Source organism: Austrofundulus limnaeus, unplaced genomic scaffold, assembly GCF_001266775.1.
Source record: "Austrofundulus limnaeus strain Quisiro unplaced genomic scaffold, Austrofundulus_limnaeus-1.0 Scaffold48, whole genome shotgun sequence".
Classification (NCBI taxonomy): Eukaryota; Metazoa; Chordata; class Actinopteri; order Cyprinodontiformes; family Rivulidae; genus Austrofundulus; species Austrofundulus limnaeus.
Window position 1 is genome coordinate 1,635,363 of NW_013952450.1, and position 25,947 is coordinate 1,661,309.

The 25,947-nt window shown below is 39.9% G+C and overlaps 2 protein-coding genes across 3 annotated transcripts in view; one reads left to right on the plus strand and one right to left on the minus strand.

Annotated features, from left to right (window-relative positions):
• Positions 1-1,784: 1,784 nt before the first annotated feature.
• Positions 1,785-13,380, minus strand: tbc1d24 (TBC1 domain family, member 24). Of its 2 annotated transcripts, XM_014008227.1 has the most exons (8): positions 13,287-13,380; positions 10,792-11,899; positions 10,156-10,161; positions 9,745-9,903; positions 6,987-7,050; positions 6,367-6,462; positions 4,298-4,541; positions 1,785-2,795 (listed from the first exon to the last, which is right to left on the minus strand). In XM_014008227.1, the coding sequence occupies exons 2-8, from the start codon at positions 11,778-11,780 to the stop codon at positions 2,641-2,643; spliced, it is 1,713 nt and encodes a 570-aa protein (XP_013863681.1). In that variant the 5' UTR covers positions 11,781-11,899; positions 13,287-13,380; the 3' UTR covers positions 1,785-2,640. The 2 variants fall into 2 exon arrangements, with proteins under 2 accessions (XP_013863681.1, XP_013863682.1); XM_014008228.1 differs by lacking the exon at positions 10,156-10,161.
• Positions 13,381-17,465: 4,085 nt separating this feature from the next.
• Positions 17,466-25,947, plus strand: part of LOC106517406 (alpha-1,6-mannosylglycoprotein 6-beta-N-acetylglucosaminyltransferase B) — a gene marked incomplete in the record, with an annotated part of 17,895 nt that continues 9,413 nt past the window's right edge. Inside the window, 8 exon segments of the mRNA XM_014008229.1 lie at positions 17,466-17,584; positions 17,895-17,948; positions 18,654-18,769; positions 22,645-22,774; positions 22,885-23,027; positions 24,720-24,784; positions 24,877-25,050; positions 25,501-25,670. Coding sequence (XP_013863683.1) covers positions 17,923-17,948; positions 18,654-18,769; positions 22,645-22,774; positions 22,885-23,027; positions 24,720-24,784; positions 24,877-25,050; positions 25,501-25,670 — 824 coding nt within the window.

Here is a 25,947-nt window from a genome sequence, read left to right on the forward strand (position 1 = left end):
CCTCCTTCCTCTCCACTCAGCTAACATTTCCACACTATTTGAGACAGCATTGTGAAACTAAAAGAAAAAAAACCTTTTTTGAGATGGAGGTGATGCACCACTAACAAGGTCACGGTGAAGCAGATTGCCCTTTTTTTCCCACCTCTCCTTTTCTTTGGGCTGATTCAAAACCAAGACATTATACATTTAACAGATTATGTTCAGGAATACACTAAGCAACCGTGTGCAAACAGCTCATTTCACAGCATGGGTGTAACATGATCACTTACACACGGGTGCTTCCTGTTTGCTTTGGGTGAATCCCCATGTCACTGAGTGGTATTAATCAATAGGTTTTTAGCAGATGATACAATCACATCACATTTGTTTTGGGACGGGGGAAATGGAGAATGATGAGAAACCCTCACAAGATATTTTCAAAGAGGGACCACAACAAGCACATGCTTCAATGATTACTATTTAAGATTTRCTTTTATATGTCTTTTTTTAAAGATTTGACCAGTAAAAGACAAAAATAACAACCAAATCTGTACATTTTACTTGGAACATCAAAAACAGTCTCCTCACAGTTTGTAAATTCAACCAATAAGTGTTCGAACCTCCACAGTCGGCTTTTAAATCTTCCATATAACCAGCCGAGGGGAGTGGGTGGTCAAGGAAAAGCCCATGTTGTTGTAGGGTTAAACACTTAAGCATCTTACTCCTCATGGCTGAGTAAGGAGGGTTTTTTTTTTTTCAGGAGATGCACCAGACCAACACCCAAAGGAGCAGCTAAAAATAGAAGCGCATGTGTGATTAGCAGTGAGAATCCTGAATGAACAGCACCAACCCAGTAAAGAGAGTCGATACCTCTTACTGGAAAGATGGAATTACATAATCCGTCACCTGAGATATACGTTTTTCAAAATGCATTAAATCAAAGTGCATCCATTGCAATGAATAGACTACGCATTTTCGTGTAATGGACTGCCATCGATTGGCATCAAAATGTTTTTAAACTGAAGTGTTTAACACAGTGCCTGAGAAATAAAACTTGTTTGAATATGATGCAGATGTACGGACACATTATCGCTATTAGGTCTCAATGAAATCTAATAATGGGTTCAAAGACTTTGTAACAGGCAGGCTTTTACAGATATATTTGTGCAAACGAGTCACGCTAATGAAATATTTTCCAGTCATACCATTCACTGTCAACTTCCACAAAGAGGAAACGTGAACAAAAATAGAAGCAGCACGTCTGGCCAATGTAGTAGTCATATTGTTAGAAGAGATTAGACCTACGATTATAAAATCTGTTCATTTATTAAAGTCTTGTCCAACTATTCAAACTGGTGTTTTAAATCGAAACCTGTAGGGTTTTTCCTTTAATATACTTCAAAATTAACACATGATTATACAATTATGTAGGGCTGCATATTAGAAAACTATTGTTTTGCTGCAATAAACCCACAATACTCATCTAATTGGCAAATCATGTTTGTATCCACATTTTATAGCACTGGACATAAATCTGATATCTTGTGCAGCCCTATTAAAAGGAAACACTAACATACAGGGKTTTTTTTTGTTTGTTTTTGTTGTTTTTTGGAGGCGGGGGCAACAGACAATCTACTTGTAGTAAGGCAAAAAGAAAAAAAAAAGTTGTCAGGGATAAGTGAGTTATACTCATGGCCAGCTGCATTAAAGAGGCATGTGGCACATTTCTGAGAACCTGAAAATAATGTAGCGGACTCTTTCGAAGGCCAGTCATGTGATAGTAGTAACCACACAAAAGATCAGGGTCATTTCACTGACAGCTAATACTGTATTTTCACATTTAGTTCACATCTGCAGCTACTACAATGACATTTCACAAGAGCACGCACACAAAAGCACAAAACGGCAATCTTAAACCTTTTTCCAATAGTGCACAATTTGAATTAGTTCCCATCATTGTTACAAACTGAACATGCAAAAAAAAAGATGATCAAATGTCATTTGTTTCACAGGTTTGTCTTTTACTTTGAAAAGATCATCTTCAACAAACATAATCCAGAAACAAGTTTTCACGGACGGTGCAAAAGGGCATTAATGTCAAACGTTTACTCAATTTATTCAGGGATCAGATCTCACACAGTATATGTAGCAGATCAAAAAGTCTAGAAAAACATGACAAAACTGGGCTAAAGTTTCACTTGACCTGGTTCAACTTCACTACAACATTGTGTTCAACATTTACCATTAAAATGAAGGTTTCACAAATGCTGATGGGAAAATCTGTCAACATGTTCTGGTAAATAATCTCAAGGACTGCAGAGCTTGTTTCACACCCACTTTGGCAGAGAGATGAACAACAAAACATTACATGAGCTCAATACTGTTAATCCGACCACATCCATCACCACTTCAACACGATAAGTGCAGAATACAAAAATAAAGAGAAAAACAAAATATAATTTCACATTTTCAAATTTGGATGTACTGCATTAATAAATAAAAAAAGTAAGTAAGAATCTTGCTGATTTATTTTCAGCCTCAACCATCTTGCATGAAACTTCAGACTTAGTGTCGATCACTTGACTTCTTGATGTTTAAGTGTTACACTTTAATAAGCTTCAAGGGTCCACTTTTGGATGTGCGATATGTTTGTGTGCAGAACTATTGAGCCATGGCGTCCTGGAAGCCCCACACCTCCAGCAGTGAAACCTGGAAGCTCTCGGCGCACAGCGGCGGGTTGTCGAAGGTGGTGCACCTGCCTGTGCGGCCGTGGTTCAGCTCAGAGTCGATGTACAGAGCGTTGCCCTCACCCCCTCCTGTTCAGAGAGAAGAATATGAAATGTTACACACTTGTAAAATACATGATGCTCATTGTTGCGATGGAGGCCAATGGTGTTTTAAATATTGACGTGTCAACTAAAATATGGGTAAAAAAAAAAAAAAATACTGTATTTTTCAGACTATAAGCCGCGACTTTTTTCCTGAACTTTGAACCATGCGGCTTATAGTCCGGTGCGGCTTACACGTGGATTTTTTTCTTCAGCCACCAGGGGGCTCTTATGCTGCATTTGCTTCAACCACTCGCTTCAAAAAAAGAAAGAAAAAAAAAGGAAGAAAAAAGCGATCGCTTCCAGAGCCGACTGTTGTACCAGGAAGCAGCGATTTAAAGATAGTCAATGGCCAAAAACTCATAAAAGGGGATAAAACAGACATTTTTCAAGGTGGTATCTGACTGATAAAAACTTTGGAGCTTAATCTGGGACCAGTTTGTGGATCAACGTCAAGTGAAGAGCCGTGGAACTTTTTTTTCGGCATTGCACTCCCCGGAGAAGGAATCCCATGCAGTGATGTATGCTGGAGCGGGAGGGCTTTCCCAGCAGCTAGGCTCGGGGTTTCTCGGGGGAACTATGAAAGGTCAGTGCGAAAACGAACGCCGAACAATCACGTGACGGTGCGTCGGCCGGTCGACAGCCGAGCGACCATACTGCCAGCTTAGCCAGAGGTGTAGCGCCATTTTGTTTTAGCTAGTAGCAGACACGACACGACGGATCTTCGACAGACACGATATTGGACAGTATGCGGGCCCACATCACGGATTCGGTGAAAGCAGCCATCAAGAAAACAAACTCAATTCCTGCTGTTATTCCTGGAGGTACAACAAAGTTTTTGCAACCCCTGGACATCAGTGTGAATCGTGCATTTAAAGCAGCCCTCAGGGGTGAATGGGAGGCTTGGATGACTGACGGGGATAAATCATTCACAAAAACTGGCCGAATGCGAAGAGCGTCATTTCCTGATGTCTGCCAGTGGATCCTAACAGTGTGGAGCAGAGTGAATGAGTCCACCATCACCAATGGGTTCCGAAAGACTGGACTGCTACGTGAAGAGGACACCACAGCTTCAGAGCCAGCATTACCCCGGGAGGACAGCGACACACAAAGCGACACTGAACAGATACCGCTGTGTGACGCAGCTTTTCTCAGCTTGTTTAACTCCGACACTGAAGAGGAGGATTTCGATGTTGTCAGTGCGCCGGAGGACGATGAGACGTTTTGTTGGACCAGAAACKGTTAAAGAAAACTACCAAAATAAGGTCAGTTAAATGAACCGTATTCCTCCGAACTTTAATTCCTAAAGGTTTGCTTTTTATGTTTTGATGTTGAATTCACTTTTTTGATGACAATTTTGGGTGTACTGTTTTTTTATGTTGGGTGTGCGGCTTATAGTCCGAAAAATAGGTAAATAAAAAAGTACTGTAGTAATTTGGAAAAACTAAAAAGCTAGAATTTGCAACACCTTGCTCTAAAAGTCCACTCACCCACAATGATGGAGTCAAAGTTTCCAGCCATGAACATGGACGTATTCTTGGAGTTGAGGTTAAAGTGGCGAGCGGCGAGAAACGGTGACAAATCTCCAGCAGGTTTCTCCGGCTGCGGTAGGTTGTTGTCTATATTTTGGCCCTCAGAGGACGCCGTGCCGTCCTGAACCTCAGCTTTGATGGAGGAAGCCAACTCAGGGTGACGGATCACCACCCACTCGTAGCGCTCCATCTCTGGCTTCAGCTAGAAAAGGAGAAACAAAAACCTGACTGCTGAAAAACAACCTTTGACTTTTACTTCATGACAAACGGGAAGTAAATTATTCTGGCAAATGTAGCAATATAAAACCTAATACCTCATTGTGAAAATTATCACAGAGTGATAAATCTACAAACACAAATCTATTCAGCTGAATAATAAATAATAACAACAACAACTTCTTCATTAGCACCTTTCAAGACACTTTACAACATTAAAAATACCAAAACAATACAAAATGACAAAGAAAAAAACTCAAACTACATGATTAAGAAATTAAAGCGAGAAGGCTAACTTACAAAATTTAAAATATTGAAGATAACTGTGATGCTTCATTTCAGTCTATTGAATATGTTTCTTCTAACATCTTTAACTGACAAAGAGTCCCATCTGACCGACTGTGAGTCAGGTGTGGTGTCGGGTGAGAGCTGGGGCAGAAACTACTGGGTTGGGTAACAGGAGTTTCCGATGGGTGTGCTCTAGTCTTAGTGTTTGAGATGAATGTGTTTTCTGGAGTCTGCTCAGAGAGCCCACAGCTGTCGCTCTACACAAAAGGCTGGATAAATTATTCAGAGACAAGACATCAAAGAGCCAGCCTTCTTTTCTATTTCAAGACTAGGTGTAAATTTACTCAAATTTGAGCTCAAAGCTGCACTAATCCAGAGCATAATGAGGAGGTTGTTTTTTTTTTTACGAGGAAGACACACTAAGATCTAGTGATTTCTGACATAATTTTACAGCAGCCTTTCCATTAAAGCGTGGAGCGCCTGTCTGAGCCTGCGAGCTGGCAATAAGGAATGTGTAAAACCAGGGATGGTGGCGCCATCTAGTGGCTATAGTGTGTCACTGCTCAAACTAAAACCTTTAAAGGAGACCAATTATGGGTCCTAGAAATGTTTATGGTATGTCTGTGGGCTATCCAGACCATGTTCATTCAATTTAAAGCACAAAATAATTCTCAGATGGTAAAATTTTCCATTTTCTAGTTCTGCCTGCTCTGACTTCCGTTCAGAAGAGCTGTTTATGTTAATGAGCTCTGTTGGTAACGCCCTCCAAAAATCTGCTGACATTAACTCCGCCCTCCAAAGCCAGCGTTTACGTTAGCATGGCTAATAATAGCAGAAGCTCCGTTGTACAACCATATGATAGACCCAGAGGCAGAGTCGTGGTCGCAGCTTCTTTTTTTTCTCTCCCTCCTCTGCTTTGCCCTCTCTGCATGCTGTTACCAGAGCAGGGAGCAGCAGCGGTCAAAATACCTCAGAAACTCGAACAAATAGGCTTTAACAAGGCTTTAATAAGCTAAACAATAGAGGTACATGAGAAAACGTGTTCATAACGAACGAAAATAAATAAATTTTGTCTGTGCTGGTCTCCAACCCTGGTCTCCTGCTCTCTGATCCAACACTCTACCCATTGTCCTATTGGAGACTTGTGAACTGAGTTGTGCATTGCACAACAACACAGTGACGGCTTTTTATACTGAGGAGATGGAGTCTCACCCGGGGGTTGCTAGGTAAGGGGCTGAACCCAGGTTCAGGTGGGTTTTCGTACGGCTTGTGACATCACAAAATAACGGAAGTATAAAACTTCATTAATATACATTAAAAATACATTTACTTACAGTAAATATGCCCCTGGGTGCATTTTTTGGTCCTATGACTGTTTTTTTAAGAAGTACGTACCCAAAGTTGAGTAAAAAAAACCTTTAAAAAGTGAATTTTGCATAATAGGTCCCCTTTAAATTACCAATAAACACAGCAAGTATAAAGAAAAGCATGCACCTGATGCAGCTCTAAAAAATTAAACTCACCCTAAAGACAAAACACTCCCCCGTGCCAAAGAAACTCAATTTGTTGCCTCCTCTCTTCCGTTCCTCCCAGTCTGATGACAGGAAGGCTCCACAAACCTGGATAAAAACAAAGACAAATAATAAAATAAAAAAATAAAAAAACATAAGAGTTTTAGAATAACACTGAATACCTAATTTGTTCTGGTTTTACTAAAATACACCAGAATAACACCAGTAAAGTCTTGCTATCTGTGGGAGGTCAACGTTCAAGCAATCATTCCGCTGTAGGCTGTAATCCAATCATCACATGACTGACAYCAGTTCACAGAAATCAGAAGAACAGTCTATAATCGGTTGTAAAAAAAAAAAAAAAAACACACCTAAACCTGATTAAGTAAAACTAGTAGAAATGTCACAATTAGAGATTGTACCAGATGACAAGTTTTTTTTCCAGTTTACTTTTATTATTCCTTATACAGGAAAAAGGACCCAAACTTTTAAATTTTGTTGACTAAAAATCATCTTTAATAAAAGTTTAGCATTTTATTCCAACAAAATTCTAAATAAATCTGACACGAGATAAAACAATTCATAAAAATTTAAAATTAAAAAAAGGTTGAATTTTAAGAAATGTTACTTACATCACCATCTGTGGTCCGAATGAGGAGCAGAGTGGGTTCATAGCCTTCACAGTGGGAGTAGAATCTAGTAACATAATGTAAACTGCAATTTGAATTTGAAAACTAAATATTCATAACAGTCGTGTACAAAGAATTCCTATATTTATATTAGTGAAGAAGTTAGCACATTTGTTAGGACGTGCAGTACAGAAAAGTACCTGTACTCTAATTTCACAGATTAAATAGGAAAGTCTGTTTTAAACCACTGCATAAACACTATAAACCATTTATTTTTAATGCATAAAATGAACTATAAGTATTTAAATACAGATTTTTAATGGATAAAAGGGAAAAAGTCCAGTTTTGAACAGACAGCTGAACTCATCTGCTGTTAAGGCTTTAATTTGTAGCTAATTTAAAATATATCTTCAACAAACTCAACTGTCCCATGTCACAGGAAAATGCCGAAAAATGTTTTTTTTCAAAATTCGATGACAATCCACTGCTGCTTTTCTCAGAACAGTTGTTTGCATTTTCTTGAAGTACTTTCTCTGAACTCATTTGGGCTCTCTGGAAACCAAAATACTAAACACAGCTGAGTCAGCGGGTTTGTCCACTGTGACATTAGTAGAGCAGGAGACACTAACCATGCAAAATATGGCCCATTATCAAAGTTAGTTTGGACCTTAACATCAAATAAACATTTACTACAATAATAAAAGAAAATAGAATTATATAAAAATAATCTTGGGGGATGTTAAAATGAGGTATGCTGTGTTTTTTAAACCAGTTTACGACAGAGTGAACGGTTTGTGTTGTTGATTAAACAGATCTAAACTTTTCTTTGCCATACTTTTAACCAAACTAAAAGGTGGATGTTTGAAAAAGAAGAAAAGTCAAATTAATGCTTAAAAATTCTAAATATAGCCTTTTGCTGTGATTAAGTGTGGCAACACTGCTAGAAATACAAACAAACTGAAAGAATATTTCGACATACAGTGGGGAAAATAAGTATTTAGTCAGTCACCAATTGTGCAAGTTCTCCCACTTAAAAAGATGAGAGAGGCCTGTAATTGACATCATAGGTAGACCTCAACTATGAGAGACAAAATGTGAAAAAAATTTGAGAAAATCATTTTGTCTGACTTTTAAAGAATTTTTTTGCAAATAATGGTGGAAAATAAGTATTTGGTCAATAACAAAAGTTCATCTCAATACTTTGTTGTATATCCTTTGTTGGCAATGACAGAGGTCAAACGTTTTCTGTAAGTCTTCACAAGGTTGGCACACACTGTTGCTGGTATGTTGGCCCATTCCTCCATGCAGATCTCCTCTAGAGCAGTGATGTTTTGGGGCTGTCGGCGGGCAACACGGACTTTCAACTCCCTCCAAAGGTTTTCGATGGGGTTGAGATCGGGAGACTGGCTAGGCCACTCCAGGACTTTGAAATGTTTCTTACGAAGCCACTCCTTTGTTGCCCTGGCAATGTGCTTGGGATCATTGTCATGCTGAAAGACCCAGCCACGTTTCATCTTCATTGCCCTTGCTGATGGAAGGAGGTTTGCACCCAAAATCTCACAATACATGGCCCCATTCATTCTTTCATGTACACGGACCAGTCGTCCTGGTCCCTTTGCAGAGAAACAGCCCCAAAGCATGATGTTGCCACCCCCATGCTTCACAGTTGGTATGGTGTTCTTTGGATGCAACTCCGCATTACTTTCCTCCAAACACGACGAGTTGTGTTTTTACCAAATAGTTCTACTTTGGTTTCATCTGACCATATGACATTCTCCCAATACTCTTCTGGAACATCCAAATGCTCTCTAGCAAACTTCAGACGTGCCTGGATATGGACTGGCTTAAGCAGGGGGACACGTCTGGCACTGCAAGATCTGAGTCCCTGGCGTCGTAGTGTGTTGCTGATGGTAGCCTTTGTAACATTGGTCCCAGCTTTCTGCAGGTCATTCACTAGATCCCCCCTTGTGGTTCTGGGATTTTTCCTCACCGTTCTTGTGATCATTTTGACCCCACGGGCTGAGATCTTGCGTGGAGCCCCAGATCGAGGGAGATTAGTAGTGGTCTTGTATGTCTTCCATTTTCTGATTATCGCTCCCACAGTAGATTTCTTCACACCAAGCTGCTTGCCTATTGCAGATTCAGTCTTCCCAGCCTGGTGCAGGTCTACAATTCGGTTTCTGGTGTCCTCCGACAGCTCTTTCGTCTTCACCATAGTGGAGTTTGGAGTGTGACTGTTTGAGGTTGTGGGCAGGTGTCTTTTATACTGTTAACGACTTCAAACAGGTGCCATTAATACAGGTAATGAGTGGGGGAAAGAGGAGCCTCTTAAAAAAGAAGTTACAGGTCTGTGACAGCCAGAAATCTTGCTTGTTTGTAGGTGACCAAATACTTATTTTCCACCATTATTTGCAAAAAAATTCTTTAAAAGTCAGACAAAATGATTTTCTCAATTTTTTTTTCACATTTTGTCTCTCATAGTTGAGGTCTACCTATGATGTCAATTACAGGCCTCTCTCATCTTTTTAAGTGGGAGAACTTGCACAAYTGGTGACTGACTAAATACTTATTTTCCCCACTGTATCTGTCCAAGATTGTTACAAAGCAATCAACCTATAAATATGCTAGAAATGTTAGCTACACATTATACAAGTCAAGCAAGGTGGGTCTTGCTGAGTATTTTTGTAAAACAAAACAATGTGCCTTTAATGTAGCCGGTGGAAGCTCATTACGAGTGTACTGAAGGTGCTGAAAAGTTCACCTGTTAAGGCTGCAGCCGTGGACGGAGGTGGTGAAGAGAAGCTGCGGTTGGCACAGAGCAAAGCGCTCAGGAATCCACGACCAGATGTCGTGCATCTCTTTGGCCCCGACGATCTCGGAGGAGAATGTGTCGGGGTTCAGGGCTAGCTGCACGTTCCGCCTGGAGAAATCCCAGAAAGAAGGAAACAAAAAGGAGGTGGAAAAGTTCAGAAAAAAAGAGGCTCACACGGGGGAGAGGAGATCACAATTTGGGATGCACAAATCTGGTTTTATAGAGATAAATTCTGTATTTTGACTGCAATAACCCTAACCAACCAGATGCTTTATTACTGTTTTTAAATACACAACAGCCTATTAAAAAAGAGATGTAAACAAATGGATCTGAACTCAAATCAAGGAGAGGGGAACCCACCTAGAACTGTAAAAGAACCAGTGAAGAAAACACAGGAGTGGAACACAGATGAGACAGGAGGTGAATGAAAAATGGCGGCACAGGACAAACAGGAAAACACAAGAACAGATTATGAGAATACACAAAAGCAACCAAAAAGTGTTCATGAAATACACATAAAAAGGGCTTAATAAAAAGGCATTATAAAAAGATTGCTGTTCATAGCAAATTAACTGATCCACACTTTTATTAAATTGTATAAACCAATCTACACTGATAGTGTAATGCTGCATGCATCCTGTTTTATGCATAGCTCTGAGATTGGTTTTGGAAAGTTCAAAAGCTGCTCTGTTTTTAAATCAAACCTATAAATCTTAATTTTAACTGCATTTAAATCGTTTTACACGAAGACCATACTCCTTTGTAAAAATCAGGTCAAACATGTTCCTGTGATTTTAAGCTGAATCAAATTAATGCATTACTTGTTAAAAAACTTTTGACTACTAGTTTCAAAAAGTACGTTTGTACTTGTCTTGAGTTACGCAATATCCTTGACTAAAAAAGTGCATCCAAGTTCCACAAGAGAAGGGTTCAAATCAAAGGTTCACAGTAAAAGGTGCACACGAGACAAAGTCACGAGACCGCGATTGACTTTACCGCTTCTGCTTGACAGTGATTCCTTTCTGCTGCAGGGACTTCTCATTCGTGAGCTGCAGCAGAGTGATTTCCTTACGGTTAATCAGGCGGATGGAGAAAGATTTCTCGAGCAGCTTGTCGGGTGTGACGGCGGAGCCGATGCCCTTGATGAACGCCTGAATATCGGACCTAATTTTGCCCGAATCCTGTTGCTGCTGGCTCGCCTGTCCGCCCTGGCCTCCCATTTTATGCTTGCGGTAGAACTTGAGCAAGGCTATGGCCACACGGTAGAGAACCTTGTAGCCCTCAACTAGATAGACATCCAGGACCCGGACGATATGGCTGAAGGGCAGGTCCCCGAGCACCCAGCGCTGCCAATCGGCGTAGACTTCCAGCACATCCTGGGCTGTTGAAATGATCAGTTTGTGAGCAGTTGTGCAGTACTTGTTGGCCAGGTCACCGAAGGTCATGCAGCTGGACTCGTAGGCCAAGAAAGTCTGATCCACCAGTCGCTTGCCTGGCTCGTTGCAGGCCAGTATGCGGCTAACGAGCTCAAAACACTGAGCCTCGTCTTTACTAAAGTGAAGGAGCAAAGACGTGATGGCTGGAAGAGATGGGCAGTGGGAGATATCTGGAAACTGTCCGGCAATGCAGCTGATAATGCGATGGACTGAGGCCACCGCCTCCGCCTTGAGGCAGTACCGCGGCACGGGATTTCCATCCACAAACTCTGGCAGTGGGGCATGAGAGGCGGGCTTCTTTGTGGCTGCATCTCCCATAATGTCACGATAAACCTCTGCATCTGGGGTGACCGTGCGACATGGAATGGCTTTGATGAGCTGCTGGTAGACTTGTGCCCGTAGCTTGTGATTCTTAGCCCAGTGACCTTGGCGGGCCATCTGTTTGAACTCTTTCAGCTCTTTACAGTCTACCTTGGTGGGCCCACTGCTCTTGGCCAGGTCTCCCATCTGAGACCAGTCCACAAAGGTGCCATAGTCCTCTTCTGCCATGGTGGTGGAACTTATCGGTCAGCCCAAAGAGGAGAAGATATGTTCACTAAGATGTTTCTAACCTTCTGTCCTCTTCACAACAAACAGGAAGTGTTTATTTTAACTGCCCATGGTGGTTGCTAGAAAACACAAAAGTACAAAGAAATTAATAAAAAAAGGTAAATCAGCACAATCAAAACTCAATTTCTAACACTTGGTAACAATATTCAGATGGGAAAGAACGTTGTAAACAATTAAACACATCAATGAAATTAAAGCATTCAAGGTTATTTGTGGCTTTGAGCGGCAGGACAGCTGCAAAATCATCAACAACCTTTAATGCACAAATATTTCTTTGACATTTTTCCACAGATGGTCAAGTTCAACAGAAACCACATTATTCATCTGTTTAATTTTGTATCTGAGCTCATCCACAGGACAGACGAAGATAAACAGATTTAAAACACTCTTAACCAATCTTTAGTTTCCACTTGCTGTTTAAATACTTCTCGCTATAAAAACATTTAGATATATATCCYGAGGACGAACATCCAAAGATCACTGTACTAAAACTGACAGTTGTAAAATCACCTGAAGGGTTTAACACCGCGTTTAAACAAAATCATATGCAGGTGTACACTAAACCATACACATAAAATACTAAAACATAAAATCGCAGGCATTTCTATACAGAGATTAGCAAAATAATGTTTAGTTTTATCTAAATTTTGATCTTTGAGCACGATAGACTCCAAGCTAAACACAATAAAAAGCCAGGGTTAGGTTAGGTGCTCAAAAATGTTTGTCCCATTAAATTACAACTGTGAAAAATCAAAGTAGACAGGTTCCAATGCTACAGGAAAACAATTACATTAAATAAAGATTCATGATAATACATTTCCAGTGAGGCCTAAACATAAATTTTGAGACAGTGGACCATAATGTGCATGTGTAACCAGTTTGTCATTTATTCATGAAATGTTTCATTGCAGCTGTCTTTCTGAGGTTCCTGACAGGTAGGGGGCTCGAATAAATCACGTGACAAGATAGGACTAAGTGACGTCATTTGACTGACGATTTTAAACGCAGGTCAAGCAGCTTCAGTTGGCTTTTTATTAAAATCGATAAACCCACAAATGCCAGCTAGCAGAGGTGAAAGTAGCTTTGAACGCCGCCTGAGCTAATCTCATACACGCTTCCTGTCACTCTGCCAGGTTAGCAATGCTAACGTTAGCTCGCTGCTCCCGGTCAGTGGACATTATTAGCAGCTAACAGCGCCGCAAAACACACAATGCAACAAAAAATGCTGCATGCACAAGGGGCAAGAAACAATGTCGATTTAGACGGACCCGAAAACGACGATGCTGAATTTCGGCTAACGTGTTTTCACCATAATATTAGACTAAATGTATCTGCTTTTTAACGTTCAGAAATATATGAAATTACATAAAGCGAATGAAAGAGATGACGTTTTATTTTGTATTTGTTAACAAAAAAATAAATATACTGATTGAACAGTACTCCTACCTGAATGCTGGACGTCTCAGGACGCGAAGCAAGGATTTCACGCTGYTGCTTTGAGCATGCGCAGTGCCTCCGCCCCCCTGTGGGCGTCCAGCTGCAGAGAGCAGCTCAGGTGGGCTGGTCACATATATCCACTGATTAACAGACACTTCTGCCATTCAGATAAACTCTCATTCATTCATAAACCGGATTTATATACAAAACGCTCAGAACTTAATACACTTCATATAAATAAAATTAATCTTTCCTAAAGTTAAAGGTATTTGTGTGAGTAAATCTGCACTTTGACCATGCAGTGCAGCAGCCATTATGTGGTTGTTTATGTCTAGACTTGTTCTGTTAAATAATGACATTCGAACAGGACATGGAAGTACCCTCTGCAAGGCAACAAACCCTGCCTTTGTAAAGAACTCAAAGCAACAACCAAAACCCAGCCGACCAACACATGACACTTGTTACTGATAATTAAATTGAGGAATCAAAATGGCTTTGCAGAAGAAAATGTTTGGCTCCCGTCTCATCCCTTTCATGGCTTCATCATCTGTCGTAATTGATCTGTTTTTTTAGTTTTGCATCCTAATCACCATTAAACAGGTCTGGCTTATGTTGAACAGCATGATGCATTTTTTTGAACATTTATTTAAAGTGTTCCTGAGAGTAATTGCTGATAAACTATTTAAAAAAAGAGCTGCAGTGTTACAGAAACTACTCAGAATGCCATCATTTGCACAAACATTGTGACACTATGCCATTTTRTGCACAGTTTGAAGCATTTGTAGGACTGCGCATGTAAATGTTTTAATATGTAAGAATGTGTTGATGAAATTGGACATACTTTCCTTATGGGGATAAATAGTGTGCCCAATTTAAAAGTAGGTTAGAGTTAGCATGAGGCAACTACATGATGAGGTTTAAGTTAAGTCTCCAGGAAATGATTGCCAGCCAGAGTAGTGACCTCTGGAGTGTGGCAGATGGATAGAAAGCCATTAAGCTGTTGGGTCAAAGCTTACAGAGGTCAAGGCTCATCCAGTCTTCCTGTTCCCTCACACTAACATGACGTCACTCTAACTGTTCGAGTCTAACACAAGCCACTTCCAGTCCCCACCTACTCCACCCTGCCTGCATGYACACAAATTGTGCACACAAACATGAACAACAAACATGAAAATACTGTGTTTGCCCTCTGCGAGCATTTCTAAGTCGTTTCTTAGAAATGAGGTCTTCTGAGAATGCAGCRTGATTGTTGAGGCTGGACTTTGCTTAGATTTGAATGAGTTATAATTCATATATAAACTAAAAGAAGCAGAACAAAAAGCTTATAAGAAGCAAAACCCAAGCTAAATGCTWCAAGGCAAAATGCTATTAAAGCCAAAAGCAACAAAACGCTAGCTAAAAGTAACAAAATGTTAACTCAGTGTTAGAAATATCAAAAAGCAAGTTAATAGCTAAAATTATCAAAAGGGTATTTAGAAGATAAAAGTAGAAAAAGGCTAACAGCAGCAGAAATATAGCTAAAAGCTAAAAGGATCAAAAAACTAAGAGCAGCAGAATAGTGGCTAATAGTAGCAAAATGCTTGCTAAAAGTAGTAGAATAAGAAGATGAAAGTCCCTTGAATTATGTTCATTTTATAGTTAAATTGTTTGCAAAACCAGGTTTTCGTCCTGGTCGTGGAACAGCGGAGCAGGGTCCGGAAAGGGGCATGGGAGTTCGCTCAACCAGTCTGTGTTTTGTGGACTTGGAGAAGGTGCCTGACCGTGTCCCTCAGGGACCCCTGTGGGGAATACTCTGGGAGAACGGGGTAGTTAGGTCCCTGTATGACCGGTGCCAGAGCTTGCTGCATTAACGGTAGTAAGTTGGACTTGTTTCCAGTGAGACTTGGACTTCGCCAAGGTTGCCATTTGTCACAGATTCTGTTCATAACTTTTATGGACAGAATTTCAAGGCACAGCCGAGATGTTGAGGGCATCCTTTTTGGTGACCTTAGGATCACATCTCTGCTTTTTGCGGATGATGTGGTCCTATTGGCTTCATCAGATCATGATCTCCAGCTCTCAATGGAGCGGTTTCACAGCTGAGTGTGAAGTGGCCGGGATGAGGATCAGTGCCTCCAAATCTGAGACCATGGTCTTGAGCTGGAAACCAGAAGGGTGCCTTCTCCGGGTYGGGGACTTGGTCTTGCCCCAAGTGGAGGAGTTTAAGTATCTCGGGGTCTTGTTCACGAATGAGGGAAGAATGGAGGGGGAGATTGACAAGCGGATTGGTGCTGTGTCTGCAGTGATGCGGGCGCTGTGCCAGTCTATCATGGTGAAGCGAGAGTTGTGCCAGAAGGCAAAGCTGTCGGTTTACCGGTCGGTCGTTCCGACTCTCATCACAAGCTTTGGGTCATGACCGAAAGAACAAGATCACGGATAGAAGTGGCCGAAATGAGTTTCCTTCGCAGGGTGTCTGGACTCTCCCTTAGAGATAGGGTGAGAAGCTCAGTCATCCGGGAGGGACTCAGAGTAGAGCCGCTGCTCCTCCATGTCGAGAAGAGCCAGTTGAGGTGGCTCGGGTATCTGGTTAGGATGTCTCCAGGACACCTCCCTGGTGAGGTGTTCCAGGCATGTCCCAGTGGGAGGTGACCCAGAGGAAGGCCCAGGACACGCTGGAGGGACTATGTTTCTCAGCTGGCCTGGGAACACCTTGGGATTCCCCCGGATGAGCTGGCCCAAGTGACGGGGAGAGGGAAGTCTGGGTCTCTCTGCTTAGGCTGCTGCCCCTGCGACCCGATCCCGGATGAAAGGAAGAAAACAGACGGACGAAACGGATGGAAAGTGGTTTAAAATACAATATATGTTTACCTTGTTGTGTCTTTGAAGTTTTTATGTCACAAGAGTAATCCTGACCTTTTTGACCTGTCTTTACATTTATGAAATGATTATGGAACATTTGTGAGACGAGAACCAAATATTACAAAAATATCACATTATAATCACTTTAAAATATTACTTATTGTTGCTCTAATTGTATTTGTCTAWACTGACTGGACTTTTGCACCTCATACAACATGAAAGAAAATACAGCTAATTATGTTCACTTTCATAATTATTTAGAATGTTTTGTGTGTCTGCAGTACATTTATTTAATATACCACAACTGAGAAAATGAATTATTTTCCAAGTGCATGCATGATCTGATCTGCTTTGGTTCCAGATGGTAGAACTACATAAATGGTTTGGAGCCTTCATGATTACAGTTTTGAAAGAAAAACATGATGACAAACACCCTTCTGTGAAACTCCATGTGCTTTGAATTATGCCCCATTTATCAGCTGAGACTTTGTAAAGACAAAAATGTTTTTTATTGCACCACATTAGCATGAAATGCACATTAACATCAACACAYAGACTATTTTTTATAACAAGTTAGAGATCTGAAGTTGGAGTTTTAAACCTAGTTTAGTACTTTATTTTTATTTTTATTTTTTGGAAACATTTACTAAATTAAATTATAGCTCAGATTTTGTAAAACTGACTGAATTACAGCCATTTTTGTCTTTTCTAAGGTTATTGAGCTGTGGAGTTCATTTTAGTTTGACAAAAGTTGATCAGTTGATGATATACATCTAAAGATTTTTTTACTGAGAGTTTGGATCAAATCTGTTCAGTGGTTCATGAGACGTTTTGCTAACAGACAGACACAAAAACATATTTTTGATGCTTTTCACTTTCTTGTGGCGGGTGATAATAAATGCATGTTTAAGAGAATAAATAGAAGTAGCCAAGTAAAAATAAAGAATTTTTAATTGTATTCTAATTTAGGATCAAATACTTAAACTTTTACCCCTACTACCGTAATTTATTTACTTATTATAAWTTTTTTTTGTCATTGTTCCTTTTTATTTTAATTAAATGAAAAACATTTCTACCGTTTAAACTATTTAAATGAGTGCCCTGCTTCAGAACGAAGACCTAATCTCTCCACTGAGACTGAAAGAAGCTGTCACACAGTAGCGYGGGCTCCATTGTATTTGTGAAAACCTAAGTACTCTCCACGTATTGTCTTCTCCGAAGGGGAGTCAGGTTACTGTGACAACCAGACGATGCCTTCTCATAGGCTCAGAGATATATAGAAAAAGGGCAGGGCGAGAGAAGGAGGGGGGAAAAAAGAGTTAAAGAAGATTTAACTAAAAAAAAAAAAGAAAGAAAAGGAGGCAACAGATTTCCCAGGCCTAACTTTGTTACAGAGCTTTTTTTAAAAAAAACATTTGTGGGTTTTGTACAAACAGGATTACCAGTGGGTAGTGACAAAACCTAAGGAGGTGAGGAAATGTGYGTGTGTTTGTGTGTGTTTGCCTGTCTGTCGGCGGCTTGTTTTGACCAAAAAGCTGTTGGGATATTTCTGTTAGCGTGTCACATTAACAAAGAGCAGGCTGCTGACAGCACTTTAGTTTCATTCTGATCGATGTGTTCAACCACAAACACAGAAAAACTCCCAGGCTTAAAATGTCTGAGGATTAAACTCCAAAAAGGAAATGGGAAAAATAATGCAATGTGAATGCTCTTTCCATATTKCGATTATTATTTAACATGCTGAATTTACTGATAATTTGAATGTTCTTGTTTCGACAGCGGGCTCTTGAATGCTGTCAGGAGAACAATGCGTGTTGCGCTGCGGCATCGCAGGTGAGCCTTGCCCTCAATAGGCTATGGTCAGAAAGACCACTGTCATGTTTTCCTTGACTTAAACTGTCTTTACATCTTCACAGCTGTCTGTTTGACCTGTACCATCACAAGCAACTAACTGTGGGCYACTGCTTCCTACAGTTATCATATTACATCTGCACAAGCTCTCAACCAAAGACATGAGATGTTGTTGTAATATTTACTGTCCACAAGACTCTACATCAAAAAGATGTGAACTATATGCCAAATAGCAAATAACAAATAACAGGGGTCTTTTACGATTCTCAGTCTTGGACGCCAAAGTTGATGAAAAGACTGAGCATTAGGAGCTGTAGTGTTGCAGAATTATTACAAAAATCACAGCACTATAGGCTCTCAGCCAATTACTGGGAACCTGACAGAGTGAACACGCCATGACCACATGACCTGCTCAGTAGGGGGCATGTTCTCTATTATGACACGCCTGATTTGATTAAAAGAGTGACAGGCCTTTGCAGAACTTGAAGACCCGCTGAAGAACAGGAAAACAGCCATAGCATGCCCACTACAAAACTGTTTCCAGAAATGTAGTGTAAATTATTCATACAATCAGAGAATAAAATAAACAATCATCCAAATCTGAATAAAAAAAAACACACAGAGAACATGTTTTGTAACAGAAGCCAAGCATGTGAACAGGGTTTTTATTTGTCTTGCACCCTCTAGTGGCTGCCTGCTGCTCTGCCTGGGCCTGTCTCTGGTCACCCTGCTGCTGCAGAGCCTCTGGGTACCTACTGAACCAACCCATGACAAGACTGCTGGGAGATCACCTGAGGAACAGAGTAACACACACACACACACACACACACACACACACACACACACACACACACACACACAGGATAAAACTGAGGACTTTGTATTGACTTCCATTGATTTTGTAACTGTATTTATGCCTAACCCAGACATTTCCCCTAAAGGTTTGTATTCATATCTCTATTAGGACACTATATTGACTTCCACTCGTTTTCAGTAATTTCTGTAGCCCAACCCTGACCCAGTACATAACTAACCCTAACCCTAACCTACCCTCAACTAATATTGGCAGCACTGTGGCTCAGTGATTAGCACTGATGCCACACAAGATCCTGTGCTCGATCCCTCTTTTCTCAGGGGTCTTTCTGTCTGTAGTTTGCAAGTTCTCCTCGTGCATGCTTGGACAAAAACCATGCATGTTAGGTTGCCTTCAGGCCTCCAATGCAAAAGAGATTTGTGATCTCAATGGTATTTACCTGGTTAAGTAACGGTTAACAAATAAAAAATGTATATACAGGCATATTATCTTAGGCACTAAACYTAAACCCTTACACCCCATGGTATTCAACCACTCTTTGGTCCCCAAAAGCACTACTGGACCTGACAAGATAGGTGTTTATACCAGAAACGATCCTAAAAAATGATAAAACTTCTTACAGTTTTTATTTTTACATAAATCAAAACATACTTCGCAACACATGGAACAGCACAGCAGAGTGTTTATGGATGAAGACATGAACGCCCAAGTGTTAAATGAAGATCTGTACACAGTTCATGGTGGGTCTTCATCCTCATCCATCTTCATTGGGTTGACAGTCGTGGGTTTGTGGCTGAGTTAAACCAAAGTCCTTTTGTCTGGATAAACTCTTACACCAAAGGAGGACTTTTTGAGGAACAGCAGTAAGGTTGTTTGTGTAAAGCCCCCCCACCTGTTTTATATGTAAGAGACAAGAGTCAGCAGTTTTTAAGTAACATATTTTGGTGTTTGTCTCTCAGGAGGTCTCTACATAACATTTGAATAAGAACTCCAGATTTAGTAATTGGATATTTTTCCTCCCCAAACCAAAATTATRTCAAATAATCTGACACAATCATTAATTTCTGAGTTAATTTTCTTTAAGTCTGTACACCATGGGCAAGGAGYTTAATAGCCATCTTGGAAGGATAAATAATCAGATGCACAGGTTTAACCTAAAATAAAGTGAACTCGTAGTTTGTGTGAGAGTCTGCAACAGTGTGGTTACTAATGACTCACAATGTCACCATGCTAAATGACAGTTGGATTCATAACATCCTAACCCCAATTTTCCACTCATTTTCCAAGAAAATAGTTTTTAGCAACGTGACCCTCTGATGCATCTCAACCACAATTGCTTCGTGCATCCAGGGACCCACCACAAGTTGTGTACAGAGAGCCACCCAGCAACAGCTCAGTTGGAACGTTTTATAAACCACATGCAGGAAGCTGTTTCTGGGCACCCACAGTTAAATCATCTGAACTTTTTTTTATTTTTGCCAAATAGAGTTCAATGTGTGTATGTGAACAAATTGTTAAATGATTTAAAATGGAATTAAAGTCCAAGGATTCCTTGAAGGAATGCATGTCACAGGTTTACATTAAGATATGTTTTTTGTTTGAAAATAGCCAGTGAGTTGTAAATTGTAGTCAGCTATAAAAAATAAATCAAACGTGCTGGAGATGACTTTCAGCCACTTTCACATTAAATATTAGTTAAATATTTAGAAGACAGAGTTGAACTGCAGGCTGTGGCAGTCATGTTGGACTGGAAAAATTCCAAACATCAATATGATGACTGGTTTCAGATAGTTCCAATAAATTCTAACAAACAAAACAAKTCAACTTCAACAATTAATAATAAAGTTCTTGCACAATGAGTAGTACTTAAAGTGTTTGTTGATAACGACTCTCAGCTGTAACCCAGAGGTGGGGACTCGAAACACATGACTTGGACTCAAGTCAGACAAGAAATCATTAAAATACGACTTTAAACTTGAATTGAAAAAATGTTCAGACTTGTGACTTGACTTGGACTTTTACACCACCGACTTTGGACTTAAATTGGACTTGACCCTGTTGATATTTTAGTTTAGTTTAGTTTATTCATTCGTTTCATTTAAAAAACAAAGCAAATTCAGAACACAAAAAAGCAAATGAAAAATAAAATGAAAGGCGTCAGAAGGAAATAAAAATCTTATAATATTTGCGCCTTTTTACATCAAAAGAAATTCAAACAATAATAAAAAACAAAAAAAAAAAACTAAAATCTTTCTCAGACAATTTTTAAGGATACATATTATGTCATTTCATATTTCTTCAACAGACTGGATTTTACCATTCTCCTAAACTAATACAAAGACCCTGCACTTTTAATATCATATTCCAGATTATTCCACAATTTTTCCCTTGCACTGAAGTACAACGTTCCTTCAAACTAGTTCAAAATTTAGGTTTCACAAACACCTCTGTCCCTTTTAGATTGTAGTAACTTTGTCTTTTAACAAAATTCGATTGGATGTTCAAAGGTAATATATTTTTATGAGCCTTATAAATAATCTGCAAAATGTTGTAATCAACCAACTCATAGAATTTCAATAATTACCCAAAAATCTAAAGTTTAAAACACATTTTTTTTGTAAAGTTTGCCCCTGTAATCATTTTCATTAATACCGTATTAACGAAGGCAGAACATTTATCTTTTCTTTTCACACTCTGTACATATGTGTGCGTGAGCTGCAGCACAGCAAATCAAATGAACCAGATTAAAATAAAATGGAAAATTATAGGAAGACAGTTTYTGCTGCTACGTTTATTTGAACTGTGCAAAATAAAGGGTGCAAATTTAAAGGCATTMTTTAAAATACTTTGTGAGTTTAGCTGCTCACGTTTCTTCACGATTTGAGATACATACAGTCTACTATTTACACTTAATATATAACTGCAACATTGTTTTTAAGAAAAGAGTCAAAATGACTTGAAATTCCAAGTTTCAGACTTGGGACTTGACAACATGACAGTTGCCTGTCTTGACTTTGGACTTGACTCTGGACTTGAAGATAAAGATTTTAGACTTACTTGCAAAACAATGTCCCACCTCTGCTGTAACTACACCAAATTTTAGCTCAATATCAGCAAAAGGGACTGAATTCTGACCATTTATGTTTTTCAAGTTGAGTTGTGGCAACCATCTTAAATTGACTTAGCTCCAAAATGTAATTAGCTGTTACTATACAGCTGATAATTATTTTCTTTTTATTCTTTTTTATTAAAATCTATCCAGTGAGTAATGATATATTTTACTAACAGATAGGCAAAATAAAAAAAAAAGGATAATGGTGCAATTTTAAACAAAGATGTTTCACATAGCATTCTGGTATGTGTCGGGGACATTCTCAGCTCAGACCAGAACAAATTTTAGCTCAGTATTTGTAAAACTGACTGAGTCATGGTCAATTAAAAAAAAATCCCACTGTGCTCAAAGTGCACACAGAAAATAGTGATAAGTTTACAGTCAGCTCAGCAAACAGAGGTGAAATGACATCAATGCTCTCTTGAACTGTGCGTCACTAGATTAATTTCCCTGAGAGATCATCTCTGTATATCATCTCTCCCAGCAACTCGAGTAAAAACAGCTAAATGTAACTTCCTCATCTAACATTTCCATTACTCTGACAATCATCTCTYCTTCACGTTTCTGCCAAAAACATCTTAAATCTGCTGCCTCATAAGTTGTTCTCTGTTATGTTTGGCAGACAGAAGGGTGACTCAGCGATGTGCTGACCTGGGCAGCAGCAAATACTGCTGTACTTCAAACGCAACTAATACAACTTGTACAGATAAAAGTTTTATACAAGTTTTGTATTTTTTTTCTTCTTCTCATAGGTCAGCAGAGTCATCGCCTCCACAGGTTGGCAGTCCGTTTGGAGGCTTTGAGTACTCAGGTGCAGAGGCTGAGCAGCGAAAGAGATGATGTCCATCTGAACAGAAAAGATCTCAGTTTACTACTACACAGGTACTCAGTGATTACTGTAGTACCATGTAATTCTATGTATTTGGACATAAAATACTTGCTAACACGTTGGTGTGTTAGTGTTTTGTTAAGATGTGTGGTTGTTTTTCCAGATTCAGGCAGGATCAGCAGGGTTTGGCTCACCTGGTTGAGCAGGAGCTGCAGAAAGTGTCTCAGAAGCTCGATCAGCTCAGCCACCATCATCATCATCATCATCAAGCTGATACCCCACACAATGATGATAGACCACATCAAGGTTTGAAGATTTTTGAAGATGAAAAAAGAAAAGAAATATGCAACTGTTACATTAAAATCCCACAGGTTATTTAATGCTCAGGTTCTTTGAGTATTGTCAAATCTTATACTTTCCCCTGAAGATATTTTTGCCTCTGTGTCTGTAAGCCAAATGTCTTGTGAAACACTGGATATATTTGAATGAATCTTTCAGAAAGAAATAATCAAATTCACGTTTACAGTCACATCAATATACTGTATATATAGTGGAAAAGTTCCAAGTTTTTTTAAGTCCAGACAGTCAAACTCGTATATAGAGTGAAATATATCAAGCCTTTATTGTTTTATAATTTTTATGATTATTGCTAACAAAAAAATGAGAAAAAATCAGTCTCTCAGATAATTAGAATATTACATTTTCAGGCTTTGGTAAATTAAACTTTTTGACAATATTCCAAGTTTTTGAGATGCACCTGTACACGTGATTGACTTTCAACCTTTGCTCAGGCTTTTTGAAGTCACTTGACCACATCAGTTTGACAGCTTTTGAGCTAAAATTTGGTGTGGTCATAGGTATGAGCCATTCTCAACACAAGCTTCAAGCCCTAATCATACCATTACTTCCAAACAGAAAATGATTTTGCTCTAAAGCTCTGGCATGAAAGGCTGAGGGAAATATCCATTTGTTCCGCATTAATTATGTTATGTTTCTTCATTTTAGGCTTCATCAAATAATTTCACACCAGTTTTTCATCTTCAGTGAGCGACTTGTTTCTAACCTGTCGATCTGAAACAGTAGTTTGCTACTGGAAGGCCAAATGCATGGTTCATGGCTGTAGTAGGGGTTAACTACACAGTGAAGTTAACAAGCTGTTATTTTAGAGGGTATGAATGTTGAGGGGTTAAGGCAGTGAATGGGTGGTGGTGGGGGGTGATTGGGGTGAAATCCATGGATAGATATTTAACAAGCCCCATGGAGCCAGTGCCAAACAACCAGGAGGAAAGCAAAGTTGACATCTCTCCTTCTCAAGGTGTCAGGTGAGAATCGGGTTACGCACACGAAGTGTGTGTGTGTGTGTGTGTGTGTGTGTTAATTTATACATGTTAAATTTTTCTTTTTAAATCCATAAAAGTTTGGACCATGCATGCCATCACCTGCATAAACGTGTGGAGGTGTGTAAACAGTACAGAACATGACACACATACCACCCGCACACACACAGACACACACTTCCATGCCACCAGTCTCTTGGCTCCTCTTCTCACATGACCTCACGGCTATAAAATACAGCTGAATTACCCCTTTCACCAACGCATGCGCTTGTTTTTCCAAGGTGGCGGTGGTRGTGGTTCTCCTTGTTGTTCTGCTCCTACAGCACATCACAATTTCTGCTCTGTTTCTACAAGTTTTCTTATCTTTTTTTTTTAAAAAGTAGGTTGTTAGAGACTGTGTGTTTTGGCCAAGGTTAGTATTGTAAATGTGTGTGCACACGTGTCTGCTTCCACTTGATTGATGTTGGCCTCGGTTGGTGGCGAGCTTACGGGAATGGGCCTCTGAGAACACATCGCCTCCACTCCGATGCCAGTCACAGGCATGGAAACGCTGCACTTTACTCTGACGGCTGCTGCTCACTGTGTGTGTGTTTCATATCAAAACTACTGTCCAACGTTCTGCTCGGATGGTAATGATGTATTTAGAGTGCCTTCCCTGCAGGGCCTGGAGAGAAGTGTGAAGTACCRAAAGACCCTGCATATCCAGTGTGTGCTGAGAAGGTCAAGGTGAGAAAACATATACACAAAGCATAAAATGACATTTTGAAATACTGCCAACAGCAGCTGATCAAACTGTTCTTATTTTGGTTTCCATGTAGTTTCTGCAGACACTCTGGCAGTCGGACCCCTGCTATGCATTTTATGGCGTGGATGGGTCCACGTGCTCCATACTGACGTACCTCAGCCAAATTGAGGATTTTTGTCCCCCTCAGGTTGGAAGGAACTACTCCTCTCTGCCATGGCATCAAAAACCTCTTTCACATCCACATAAGGTATCCTCCTACCATCATCCATCACCCGCTTCAGATGTTATCATCCATTAAATGGACGTTATTAGCCATTATCAGTCCCATAGAATGGCTTCAGACTGTCTTGACTGAGCCGCCTAGTGGGTTCTCCGTCCCAGAGAATGGCCTTCAAACTGTCAGCTGTTTAGTATGAGGCATAAAGCCRCTAAAGTTAATTTTAGAGAAAATGACATGGGCTACGATAAAGTAGACCGGACTCCGGCGGTAGCAGATTGTTGCATTCCAACATACGTMTATGGCACTGGTAACCCACTAGGGGGCACTGTCAGGACAGTCTGAAGCCATTCYATGGGARTGATAACCMCTAATAACRTCCATTTAATTGACTGATAACATYGGAACTGGCTGCATCCATTCACCAAATTATAACCTGCAAGTTTAATAAAAACACCCCCCATGACCTATAATTCACAGGCTGACATACGTGACACTTTGAGGCCGCTGTACGAGGTGATCAGCAACAACAGCAGCAGCCCGGTGATTAGGTTCATCCGCTCCAGAGTGGAAAGAATGTCTGAAAGGTGGAAACGGGCTGGACAAAGGTGGAAGCAGAGCAGCAATGAGACAGTTCCTCTGATGAAGGTGTGYGGATTGCAGAAAACGTGAAATAACAATATTAAGCTTATTAATTTATGTTGGGCTTTCTACAAAAWAAAAACATATGCATGTCCAAAACATGCCTTATATTGCAACAGAATCATTTAGCAAAGTTTATCAGTAAAACTATCTTTTAATTTCTGTTTCAAAAATTCAGTTTGTTCTGTTTTGTTGGTATGTTGCTAAACTGATGTGGAACACAGCAAAGAGGAAGGTGTTTTAGTAATGTAATACTTGTCGTCTGGAATTTGGAATGTAAAAAGT

Coding starts and splice junctions, on each gene's coding strand:
- tbc1d24 (XM_014008227.1), bottom strand. CDS start 11,780: ATGGCAGAAGAGGACTATGGCACCTTTGTGGACTGGTCTCAGATGGGA. Junction 7,051..9,744: donor CACGGCTGCAGCCTTAACAG/GTGAACTTTTCA, acceptor TTATGTTACTAG/ATTCTACTCCCACTGTGAAG. Junction 4,542..6,366: donor GGGAGTGTTTTGTCTTTAGG/GTGAGTTTAATT, acceptor CTCCTTTTCTAG/CTGAAGCCAGAGATGGAGCG.